Source organism: Rutilus rutilus, assembly GCF_951802725.1.
Source record: "Rutilus rutilus genome assembly, chromosome: 23".
Lineage (NCBI taxonomy): Eukaryota > Metazoa > Chordata > Actinopteri > Cypriniformes > Leuciscidae > Rutilus > Rutilus rutilus.
The window spans coordinates 4,114,360-4,128,252 of NC_140233.1; the positions used below are offsets into that span (position 1 = coordinate 4,114,360).

Genomic DNA, 13,893 nt, shown 5'->3' on the forward strand with positions numbered 1-13,893 from the left:
AAAAATTAAAATACATAATTATATAATTATTATAAATGCATATAAAGTGGCAAAAATTACACAAAATTATATAAAAAAAATGGGAACACATTTATAAATATATATATATCATTTTTTCTTCTTCCATTTTCTATATAATTTTGTGTAACTTTTGCCAGTCTGATCAATTTAATGCAAATCCAATAAAATTTATATAATTATATAATTATTATGAATATATATAAAGTGGAAAAAGTTACACAAAATTCTATATAAAAAATTGTAGAAACAATTTCTAAGAAACAATTGTATATATGTATATCATTTTTACTTTATTTTATTTTTTATATTATTTTGTGTAGCTTTTGCCAGTCTGATCAAAAAGTTAAATCCAGAATAGACATCAAACATTATGTTTTACTTTAAAATAAGTGTGATTATTTTACAGAAGTAAAACGGGTTGCAAACAGTGTTTCAACATTCTGCTGTCTATAATATTGACACTTACTGGCTTTAACCCTCTGAGCAACGAGAGCAAGCATGAAATCAGAAGGACCTTCAGATCCTCTCACAGACTCGAGAGGTCGAGGGTCATCCTGGCGTGTCGTAAGGCGTATTTGGCTGCCAGTACTGTGTGAGGTATCATGGGAAGGTTTTGAAGCACCACCCTCGGGGAAACATGCAGTGGTCCGTCACGGGACGGCCAGGCTAACAGTGCGACTCTTTCTCACTGACGGGTAAGTACCCGTCCTTGTTCGGGGCGTTTCGCTGGCGAAGAGTCTCGCCGTCGGCTGAGAAAATGGCCTGAGTTTTCTCCTGTTCCCGTCTGGATTTGGGCAGGTCCAGCGAGGGCGTGATGAGCTCGTTGAAACGCTGAGGATAAAAGAGTGGAATAACATAACAACCATTCTAATCCTGTTTTACAGGAACGTTTGCATAGTATGTAATTGTTCTCAATCAGTGTTGGGGGAAACGCATTACAAGTAACTTGAGTTACGTAATCAGATTACTTTTTCAAGTAAAACGCATTACTTTTTCAAATAAGTAACGCAACTTTTACTTTGTTTTCTCCTTTAATTACCTGACAGCTCTCTTGTCCACAGGCGTTGTGTGTGAACATGATGGTTATTGTAGTTCTAGACTAAATGTGAGCGTGCCTTTACTCATCTCACTTGCTCAAAAAAGATTCAATATTCCTCAAAATGAATAAAATCAGTGAAATGCAGAATCTGAATACTATGCAGACCTCCAATAACTAAATATGTTAAATAAAACATACATTTTATGGATTTAATCTCACTTTATTGAGGATTATTATTACACTTTGGTTGTGAAAGGGTCTTTACATTTGCCCAAAAATGTAACTTTTTTGTTATAAAAAAAACCCAGCCCAGGTGGAAAAAAAGTAAAGCAAAAGTAACGTAACGCATTACTTTTCTAAAAAAGTAACTAAATAACGCAATTAGTTATTTTTTAAGGGAGTAACGCAATACTGTAATGCATTACTTTTCTAAAAAAGTAACTAAGTAACGCAATTAGTTACTTTTTAAGGGAGTAACAATATTGTAATGCATTACTTTTTTTTTAAGTAACTAAGTAATGCAATTAGTTATTTTTTAAGAGAGTAACGCAATATTGTAATGCATTACTTTTCTAAAAAAGTAACTAAGTAACGCAATTAGTTACTTTTTAAGGGAGTAACAATATTGTAATGCATTACTTTTTTTTAAGTAACTAAGTAATGCAATTAGTTATTTTTTAAGAGAGTAACGCAATATTGTAATGCATTACTTTTCTAAAAAAGTAACTAACGCAATTAGTTAATTTTTAAGGGAGTAACAATATTGTAATGCATTACTTTTTTTTTAAAGTAACTAAGTAATGCAATAAGTTACTTTTTTAAGGGAGTAACGCAATATTGTAATGCGTTACTTTTCTAAAAAAGTAACTAAGTTATGCAATTAGTTACTTTTTAAGGGAGTAACGCAATGCCCTAAAGCATTACTTTTCTAAAAGAGTAACTAAGTAACGCAATTAGTTATTTTTTAAGGGAGTAACGCAATATTGATGTAATGCATTACTTTTCAAAGTAATTTTCCCCAACACTGTTCTCAATGCATTCCTCAAAATTTTTTGTATACAACCATAGCACACTATGTGGGACATTTCATCCCATAATGCAATGCACTTGACTGTGATTTCTGGTGTGATGCATGGCGTCGCTCACCTCTCGCAGTGAACCTTTAGCGGTGCTCAGTTTATAAGCGGCCCACAGTGGGATGCAGACCATGGAGGAGAGCGCCAGCAGCCAGCCCAGCGCGTAACCCCACCACGGGTACACATACTCGTTATTATACTTCAGAGGAGTGTATTTGATCAGGGAGAACGCAAACGTACCCTGAAAACATAAAACTAGATTAGAGCGCTGGATCTTAAAACTCGATTCAATTAAAACTTTAAAAGACAGAGTTTCTATAAATGCAGCAGTAACCAGAATCTATATATATATATATATCTATATATATATATATATATAGAGAGAGAGATAGATATAGATACATATAGATATAGATAGATATATATACATCTATAATGTAAAATGCAGATTTGATGCTTAAGAAACCTTTCTTGTTATTCAATATATTTTGCTGTACTTAAAGAAAGAGAAACTTTATTGAAATTTTTTGTTATTTTTTATAATTATTCTAATTTCTGACCAGTAGTGTGTATTTTCTGTATATACATATATATATATATTCTGTAAACACATATACATTCAGTTTGACAATGATAACGTCTGCTTGTTATTTGAAGAGGTTTAATAAAGGTTAAGAAAACCTTCAAATTCACTTATTTGGAAGTTGAATAAAGTATAGAAGGTGAAAGACTCACAAAACATGTGGCTGGAGTGAAGAAGAGCCAGCAGTACTTAATATACGGCCCAGGACGGTAACCAATCATGTCCTCGATATTGTCATAGAACCGATTAGCACCTGAGAATCAACAACAACAAAAAGAAAGAAAGAAAATGACCGATAAGAGATTACTCCTGTTTCTTATTATTTATGTAATAATTTAAATAATATGAATATGTAAATATTTAATAAATATACAGTCAAACCAAAATGTATTCAGACACCTTCAACATTTCTCACATTATCACAGTTTATCCACTATAGTTTCTAAAATGGTAATCAAATATGACAAGAACTCAGTTGATATTTGACTGGTTTTGTCCGTCCTTCTGTTAGACTGTCTCACACATGAATTATGTTGAATATCTGTCAGCTGTTGAATTTAACTACACAATTAGATAATACCAGTTTAGCTCAACCAGTGACCAAGCAATGCTTCATTTTGTTCAGTCTGTGTGTAAAAAGAGCATTAGCAATTAAAGAAAAAACACTTCAGCAAAACATGATCAGCTCAAAGTGTCGGAATAATTTTTATGAATGTTTCTGATAGTCACTGTATGAAGAATTATTTGGGTATAATATGTCACAGTTTGCTTTATTTTGCGATCCTCACTTACATAAATGAACGATAGTGTCCTGCACACACTAGTAACAATTCTTTTTTCTTTATTCATCAAAAATTGTTCACCAAATGCACAGAAAACAGAATAGCTATTATTTTTGTAATAATTTAAATAATATGAATATGAATATAAATATTTACTAAATATATAAATTTGGTATTTTTCTTGCTCTCTGCAGTAAATGCACAGCAGTGTAACAGACAATCTCACCGTATATCCAGGCAATGCAAACGGTCTCAAAAACAGCGACAAAGAGCAAACACATGCCACTGGCGGCGTAGTAATCGAACAGCTGGAACACGTACATTCCTCCCTGAAACACACACACACAGATCATAAAAATATGATATTCATAGACAGGGTTTGAAATGAACTTTTTCACTCACCGGCCAATTTGGCTACGAAATATTTAAGTTACTGGCCATTCAGAACTTCTACTAGCCAAAGGAAAAAAAAATCCAGATTAACTACATCACATATATTATTATATTAAATTATATATTATAAAATTTGGATTTCATACAATTATTTTTTATTTAAACAAAATCCTGTCATCCAGCATCTCCTCCCTTCCTCTTTCATCCTTTTCACCAAACATGTGTTTTAGGTGGACAGATCAATACAGTACAAAGAACATCAGAAACATGTAGGATGCTGGAAAATATGTTAATGTTAATGTTCTGTTCACCAAATGCTTTTTAATCTTCGCTATTGCTTCAATGCAAATGAACAAGTGCGCCGTTATTTGTTGCGTAGTGACGTGTGTGTTCAAGTAAGCCAGATATGAGCAGATTCTGCGCTATATGCTGTATTTAATATATCATGATGACTCACAAGTTTAGTATTTGCGCTAAATCTGCACAGATTTGATTTACACACGAACTTCCCCAGCAAAGTGAGTACACATAATAAGTAACACGCCTGATTGGCTCGTGATTTGACAGCGTGTTCATTTCAAACCCTGATTGGGAGAATGACACTGAAGTTTCAAGTTTGGTTTATGCTTTACAACAGCGGATAAAATAAATACAGGCAAAAGCAGTAGAAAACTAATTTCACAAATAAAATCAGAGACAATTTTCAAACTAAATAGTAAAACAACAGCCGGGGTTGGCGGGTGTTAATTTCCCAGATCTTCCCAGAGATGTTCCCAGGAGTGACACACACCTCCGTGAGCATGATGAGCCCCACGAGGAAGGACACGACGGCCACGGCGAGGATCAGCAACTCTCTGCGGTTCTTCCGGCGGAAGAAGGTCGGGTACATGTCCACCATAGCGGTGACCAGACTCTCCACACACACGAACTGCAGCAGAGGAAGAACACACACACCGCTCGACTCAACGCTCTGCTTTATGTGGACCACTGAAGTTTAATGGGCCATGATTATTGGTCATTTATTGCTTTGGACACACACTCTCACACACACTCACACACACACACTCACTCACTCACTCACACACTCACTCACACACACACACACTCATTCACTCACTCACTCACTCACTCACGCACTCACTCACACACACACACACACACACACACACACACACTCACTCACTCACTCACTCACGCATTCACTCACACACACTCACTCACACACACATACACACACACACTCACTCATTCACTCACTCACTCACTCACACTTAAACACACACACACACACACTCACACACAGACACACACACACACACACTCTCTCACACTCACTCTTACACTAACACACACACTCACTCTCTCACACACACTCTCTCACACACACACACTCACTCACTCATTCACTCACTCACTCACTCACTCACTCACTCACTCACTCACTCACACTCAAACACACACTCTCACACACAGACACAATCACTCATTCACTCACTCACACTTAAACACACACACACTCTCACACACAGACACTCACACACTCTCTCACACCCACTCTTACACTAACACACACACTCACTCTCTCACACACACTCTTACACACACTCTCACACACACACACTCTCTCAAACACACACACACACACACACACTCTTTCTCACACACACACACACACACACACACACTTACAGTACACAAACTCTCTCAGACACACACACACACACTTATAGTACACAAACTCTCTCAGACACACACACACACGCACACACACACTCTCTCTCTCTCTCTCTCTCTCACACACACACAATTACACTGTGTGCAAACATTTTGCTGTTATGAATCAGGAATATGCACACAATAAACAGTTGAAGAGCAGTGCATCTTCACACCTGACTGTCCAGCCCCAGGAGGACGATCATGAGGAAGAAGAAACAGGCCCAGAGCGGAGAGAAGGGCATCATGGACACGGCCCGCGGATACGCGATGAACGCCAGGCCAGGACCTGAAAGAGACCATGCGGAGAAACACAACAGAAATATTAGACCAAAACTTTTGTGTCATTATTTATGACACATTCTCTGGACATGTTTATGGATTTTTATGGACATCGTCTGAAACATGAACCCGTTCACATCGAGTGAGCAGAGCCGATTAAACAGACCTAGACACATTAACAGAAACGGTCATTTACAAACAAACGTGAATGTGTGCACTGGGACACAGAGTTACAGTGTGTCTGAGGGATAAAGGGCAGTTTCTAAAAATACCTGATTAGAAAAGTTTATGGTTCACTAGCGCAGCTTTAGCTTATTCTGTTTACTAGCGGCTTTAATTATTTTTTAATTAAAAATGGTAAAATACATAAATATATATATACATACAGTATATATATATATATATATATATATATATGTATGTACACATATAATATATGTATTTTACAATTTTCCTTTCAAGCTAATTAAAACCTGTAGTAAACCTGACAATTTTGCATCAGATTTTACATTTACAGATTTTACAATTACATTTTGGTATTATAAAATATATATTTTTATATAAAATTATATTAAACTGTGATTCTTGTGGCTTATAGATTTTTACTAGCTAGTTGACTATTATTATTATAAAATTTCAGGTATTGTATAAAATATATAATTTGTATGTAAAATATAAAATAAGCAAATTTAATAAAACTTGACAATTTGCATTGGCTCCAATTTATTTTAAAAGAATAATTATATAATTAATTGAAATATATATATATTAGCATTATATAGATATACAGTTAAACTAATTTTATTTAATATTTTATTATGGGCATTATATAAAAATATATATTTAGGAATATATTAAGAATATATAATAGACAAAATATTATATATATATATATATATACAGTGGTGGTCAAAATTGATGGCATCCCTGATAAATATGATAAAAAATGACTGTAAACAATAAATCTGCATTGTTTATCCTTTTGATCTTTCATTCAAAAAATTCACAAAAATCTCACCTTTCATTGAAGTAAAAGAACTGAAAGTGGAGGTAAATCACATTATGAAATAAATGTTTTTCTCCAAAACACGCTGGCCATAATTGTTGGCACCCTGTTATTAAATACTTTCTGCATCCTCCTTTTGCCAAGATACCAGCTCTGAGTCTTCTCCTATAATGCCTGATGAGTTTGGAGAACACCTGACCAGAGATCAGAGACCATTCCTCCACACAGAACCTCTCCAGATCCTTCAGATTCCCAGATCCATGTTGGTGCTTCTTCTCTTCAGTTCAGCCCACTCATCAGGTCAGGGAACTGTGACGGTCATGGCAGAAGCTTCATTTTGTGCTCCCTAACACATTTTTGTGTTGTTGTTTGTTTTGGACCGTTGTCCTGATGGAAGATCCACGGCCCATTATAAGATTTCTAGCAGAGGCCGTCAGGTTTTGATTTTTTATCTGTTTGTATTTGCTAGAATCCATAATACCATGTATCTGAACAAGATGTCCAGGACCTCCAGCAAATAAATAGGCCCACAACATATAAGATCCAGCAGTATATTTAACCGTAGGCATGGGGGACTCTTCATCCCTGTTTGCACCAAACACATCTGCTGGGTTTGCTGCCAAAAAGCCCTTTTTTTAGTTTCATCTGACCACAGAATCCGGTCCCTTTTGAAGATCCAGTCGTGTCTGACCACTGAATATGCTGGAGTTTATTTTTAGAGGAGCGAGGAGGATTTTTCCTGAAACCCTCCCAAACAACATGTGGGGATGTAGGGGTTGTTTGATCTTTTTTTTTTTTAGGCTTTCTGACCCCCAAGACTCAACTAATCTCTGCAATTCTCCATCTGTGATCCTTGGAGAGTCTTTGGCCACTCAAACTCTCCTCCTCACCGTGCATTGAGGCAATATAGACACACGTCCTCTTCCTGGCAGATTCGTAACATCTTTAGTTGATTATAACTTCTTAATTATTGCCCTGATGGTCAAAATGGGGATTTTCAATTCTTTAGATATTTTCTTACAGCCACTTTCTATTTTGTGAAGCTCAACAATCTTTTGCTGCACATCAGAACTATATTCTGTGGTTTTACTCATTGTGATGTGATGAGCAAGGGAATTTGGCCTTTGTGTTTCCGCATATTTAAACTCCTGTGAAACAGGAAGTCATAGCTGGACAATTTCATGTTCCTAGTCACCCTGGTGTGCTAAAAAAGGTAAATATTAATGGGAATATACTTCAGAGATATTTTTCTCATAAAAAAATTCTAGGGGTGCCAACAATTATGGCCAATGTGTTTTGGAGAAAAACATTTATTTTATAATGTGATTTCCCCCCACTTTCAGTTCTTTTACTTCAATGAAAGGTTTGATTTTTGTGAATTTTTTGAATGAAAGATCAAAAGGATAAACAATGCAGATTTATTTTTTACAGCCATTTTTTATCATATTTATCAGGGGTGCCATTAATTTTGACCACCACTGTATATATATGTACAGATATAATATATGTATTTTACAATTTTCCTTTCAAGCTAATTAAAACCTGTAGTAAACCTGACAATTTTGCATCAGATTTTACATTTACAGATTTTACAATTACATTTTGGTATTATAAAATATATTTTTTTATATAAAATTATATTAAACTGTGTTTCTTGTGGCTTATAGATTTTTACTAGCTAGTTGACTATTATTATTATTACATTTCAGGTATTGTATAAAATATATAATTTGTATGTAAAATATAAAATAAGCAAATTTAATAAAACTTGAAAATTTGCATTGGCTCCAATTTATTTTAAAAGAATAATTATATAATGAATGTTAATATATATATATATTAACATTATATAGATATACAGTTAAACACATTTTATTTAATATTTTATTATGGGCATTATATACAAATATATATTTAGGAATATATTAAGAATATATATATATATATATATATTCCTAATATAATTTAATATAAAAGTATATATTACCTTTATTTTAAATGTATTATTATAAAATATAAATATATTATATAATACCCATAATAAAATATTAAATAATATCTGTTTGTTAATTGTTTATGTATATAATGTTAGCTAATATATAATATTTAAATTAATCATACGGTCATTCTCTTTAAATACATTAGATGTATATTACTGTATATACATATATATATAACACAGGATGGGTGAAGCAGAACCCACCAGATTCGGCCACTTCTGAAATCGGGACGTTCTGTTCGTAAGACATGAAGCCAAGAATCGAGAAGATTGCAAATCCAGCAACAAAACTGGTTCCGCTGTTCAGGAAACACAGAGCCAAAGAATCCCTAAACACAGAAAACATCGTGTGTTATGAAAAACTGTCTGCAAATATTAAAGCAATTTAAAGTGATCAGATTTCAGAGAGTGAAACCACATGGACGTGATGAATCGCAGCACTGCACATTTCCTTAAGTTTAGAACGGTTGTATTACTTGCAGTCTGAGATCAGAGAAGCAAACGAGAAAAGCATTCGGCCCTATCGCACACTATAACCAACTCTCTGCAGAACATATCATCTGTTCTCTACGTACGCCCAGGCGTGCTGGAAGCAGTTTCATGCGAGGGGGGGCTGGGGGCTGGGTTGGAAAATATGTGACGTCATTATGTTGTGGCTGACGACAAGACATGACATTTCTCTGTACTGTATATGTGTTGTAGCCATTAAAGAAAACATTCAGTTTCATATTTATGTTTAAATATTATAGGCTAATGTTATTTTTTTATTTAATCAATGTTGATTATGAAAGTGAGCATATGCAGCATGAGAAAGATAAAGATACATCATGAGATGTGCAGTATGTCTGGAGGCATGGAGTGGGTAAGACATGATTTTGACCACTTCATTGAGTTTTGTTTTGTAGAAAGACTATTTTTAAAAGATTTTCGTTTTGTATAAATTGTATCTTAATTCTGATCAATGTTTTATCAACCAATTGCCTGTATTTAATAAATAAGAAGCAAATATATAGCAGACAATGTAATAAGGCGCCGGCACGATCGCTTGGATTGCACGTGAACTGGAGGGCGCCGAAACTCAGCTTGTGCCTCACAGATTTGAGAAATATGGGCTATCTATTATAGAAAGCTTGAAATGTCTACTTTTAAACGAAACTATTCAAAACGAAAAGAAATAGCCTACTCTCTGATTATGTAATCCATATGAAATGTGCATTTCTCTCTGGCGTTCATGGCGAGTCCGAATCGCCAACTTCATCTTTGTAGCGACACAGAAAACACCAGTTTATTAATAAACAATTAAATGTCTCCTTGCTATTTTTGACACATTCATACTTTTGCCGGTTCTTTGTGGCAATCTTTATGCGTGTGGTCGTGCGCTTGAGTGCGGCTATATTACGTAAACGCTCATTATCCTGTAGGCTATAAGTAATTAAATTCATATAAAGGGGCGATTTGTCCACTAATGGCTTAAATGAACAACTACTAGTCGACTAGAAAAAAACTTTAGTCGGAGGCAGCCCTTATTCCACATATTTTGGTACCAGCAGGCCATTCCGGGTTGAGCGAGCGACCCTGAGCGGAATATTCAGAAATGCGCTCTCCGCTCAATGGCAAATTCAAACTTTATTTCATTTTCTCCGTAGCTTGAACACTCACTACATTAGGCATAAGAGAGTTAGTTAACACTGTCCATTTATTTATTTTTATTTCACGTTTTTAACCCTCAGACGGTCTTCGTTTCGGAGTCACATCCTAGGCCTTCCCGGTCAGAAGTGACCGGAGGCCTAAAAATGAAACTTCCTCCATCCCAGTAAAACCAATGCAATTTATTTTTGTTCTATAATATTTATTCTTTTTAATTTTGTATTTTGAGATCATTTTATTGAATTTATGAATATTTATGCAATATTTATGGTCTATTTTTGCCATTGAAATTAATAAAAAAAATTATATAAATATATGTATTTTTTTTTTTTTTTTTATGCAGTATTTTAGTTTAATATAGAGTCTAGGCCTTCAAAAAAAATTTTTTTGAAGCAGATTAGCACCATCTGGTGAGAGTATGGAGAGAAAGCGTAGAACCATGGTGTAACCACTAGATGGCATCTACACACACACTACACACAGCTTTTCTCTATGGAGAGGCATGTGAATTCCCCAGCTGTTTATGGACACATTTACTTTTTTTTTTTTTACAGAATTTGTAACAAAAAGTGCAATTCATTCAATTATAACTTTATGTAAAATAATATGAAAGAATTATTATTATTATTATTTTTTTTTTTTTTTGTCAATTTCCCATTCATTTCCTATGGGGGTCATTTTTGACCGAAGACCACAAGTGTGACTATTTTTTTTATGACCACTTAGCATGCTCGAATCATGACCTAAATTCTTTTGTGTGTGCACATACCTAATGCCATACAAGTCACCAAGTTTTGTAACATTCCGATGAAGCTGTGATTTTTAAAAATTCAAAACAGATTTTTTGTAATCAAAATTTATTGGTGTTTATATGTATAAAAGTGTGTGTGTATGTGTGTGTCTTTTTTGTACTCTTGATGTTGTAGAGTGTCACCCCTTTACAGCGGTGTACTTTTTTTTAGGATTGAGGCCGATTTGTAGATTGTACACACAAAAATTCGGAGAATTTTGTTGTTTTTTGTCAATTTCCCATTCATTTCCTATGGGTCGGTCATTTTTGAAAATCGTCACTATTTTTTTTACGACCACTTAGCATGCTCGGATCATGACCTCAAATTTTTTTTGTATTCACATACCTAATGCCATAAAAGTCACCAAGTTTCATAACATTCCGATGAAGCTGTGATTTTTAGAAATTCAAAACAGAAAATGTTTCGGTCAGAAATGACAGAGGACCGTCTGAGGGTTAAAGTACAATATTATGTTAGTCCACAGCCCCCCACTTGGGGGTGCTGATGCTATGACGAGGGGGCTGCACCCCCCCTTCCCGCGCTACTGTGTACGTCATGTACAGATTGTATAGATTCACAGAACTGATGTGACCCTGGACCACAAAACCAGTCACATCGGTCATTTTTTTAAAATTGAGATTTATACATCACATGAAAGCTGAATAAATAAGCTTTCCATTGGTCTGTTAGCACAATATAAAACTATTTGAAAATCTGGAATCTCATCACATCTATCAAATCATTCTCCAAATCCATAAAACATTGGTTATCGTAAAATCAAATATGCTGCCATAATACAGAATAATGTGTTTGCATTCATCGCTATAGTGGTGTCTCTGTGTGTAGTTGATGCATTCAAATGTGTGTCTATACACTTTTACCCGTGTCTACTGTGTATGATACTTGTGTTATGTTTATGTTTTGTTTTTTTGCCATCAACCTGCCAGTTGTCCTGATTGGGAATAGTGGTTATGTTATTCTTACTTATCTATATCTAAGGCTTTCTTATTGATATGTATCTATTGTATTGTTGTAGTGTATTTATTGTTTCCTCTTAACCATCAACCTGCTGGGGACTGCCTGTATGGCTAAATCTGGCACATTTACATGTTGGACTTTGTACTCATGTTGATTAATGTGCGTTGTCCCTTTTAAATAAAGAAATAAGAAATAAGAAAAATAAGAAGAAATCTGAGGGTGCAAAAAAAATGTAAACATTGAGAAAATCTCCTTTAAAGTTGTCCATTTATGTTGGCGATTGTGCTGCATTCACTCACAAAAATAAAAGTTTTATATATTTACGGTAGGAAACTTACAAAATATCTTCATGGAACATGATCTTTACTTAATACCCTAATGATTTTTGGCATAAAAGAAAAATGGATCATTTTGACCCATACAATGTATTGTTGGCTATTGCCACAGAGATACCCGTGCGACATGTGACTGGTTTTGTGATCCAGGGTCACATATAATATCTACCGGTATATTATCTATCTTGGGTTTGGAATCGACTCTTATTTAGAATTTGGAATCAAATGATTCTAATGAGTCAGTTCTATTATAGTGAATCAATCTCATAGTTCACAACTAAATGTGAGGTTTAAAGTGTTTGATTGTGAGTGTAGTAAAAGAAACACATCATGTGGTATGTATTATTGATGTTGAATAGATAATGAACAGAAATGAGGGCAGGTAATGCGTGTGTCGTGTCCTCACCTGTAGCAGTTGTTGTTGTATTTGTTGTAGCTTCCGAGCGCGGTCAGGCAACCCAGACAGATGGCGTACGAGAAGAAGATCTGCGTGCCGGCGTCCATCCACACCTCAAAACACAAACACAGATCTTATGCTTTTAAAACAACTTTCACTAGTTCACACTTACAAATAAGTCAGATAGAATAAATGCGTATTTGGCGTGCTGTCCGAGGAGAGGGCTCCGGGCTCGGTATTCGGCCCGAACCCAGAGTACTCCCCCCGTATTCCTGGCTGTGAAAGAACAAGCCAAGAGTGAGGAGTCGGGGTGGTGGAGGGATGCTGAAAACTGTCAAGGAAGTTAGGTGAGTTGACAGAGTGAATATATATATATGCTTCCTCTCATGCTGATAGGGTAGACTTGGTAATTGTTTGATGAGTTGATTGATTGATTGATTGATTATTTGAACGTGCTCCTCCCGAACTTTGTTTATAAAACATCATTTAATATATACTGATGAACAGACAAATAAATAGAGAAAATAAATGTCCTTATTATTTGTTAGGCATCCATCTCTTATTCTCTTACTGTGCTCTCTAGCTTTTTGGATTCTCATGATTGTTAATTATTTTATTTTTTATTTATTTATATATGTTCAGCACTATTATTACATTTTGGGTATTATATAACATATAGATTTTTAATATAAAACATAAAATTGCAAGTCTAGTATACTTGCAAATTTTGCATTATTTAATTAATAAAATCTTATACATAATTTACATTATATACATATACAATTACATTTTATTAATTTCATTTTATTTAATATTTTATTTTGGGTATTATACAAAATATATATTTTATA

The 13,893-nt window shown here is 34.5% G+C and overlaps 1 protein-coding gene across 1 annotated transcript in view; it reads right to left on the reverse strand.

Moving 5' to 3' along the window:
• Positions 1-325: 325 nt before the first annotated feature.
• Positions 326-13,893, reverse strand: part of slc6a13 (solute carrier family 6 member 13) — a 32,920-nt gene continuing 19,352 nt past the window's right edge. Inside the window, exons 8-15 of the mRNA XM_084396830.1 lie at positions 13,052-13,155; positions 9,099-9,223; positions 5,784-5,896; positions 4,685-4,822; positions 3,728-3,830; positions 2,872-2,972; positions 2,207-2,377; positions 326-852 (exon numbers count right to left, since the gene is read on the reverse strand). Of these exons, the coding sequence (XP_084252956.1) occupies positions 688-852; positions 2,207-2,377; positions 2,872-2,972; positions 3,728-3,830; positions 4,685-4,822; positions 5,784-5,896; positions 9,099-9,223; positions 13,052-13,155 (1,020 nt within the window). The 3' untranslated portion in view covers positions 326-687. The remainder of the gene's footprint in view (positions 853-2,206; positions 2,378-2,871; positions 2,973-3,727; positions 3,831-4,684; positions 4,823-5,783; positions 5,897-9,098; positions 9,224-13,051; positions 13,156-13,893) is intronic.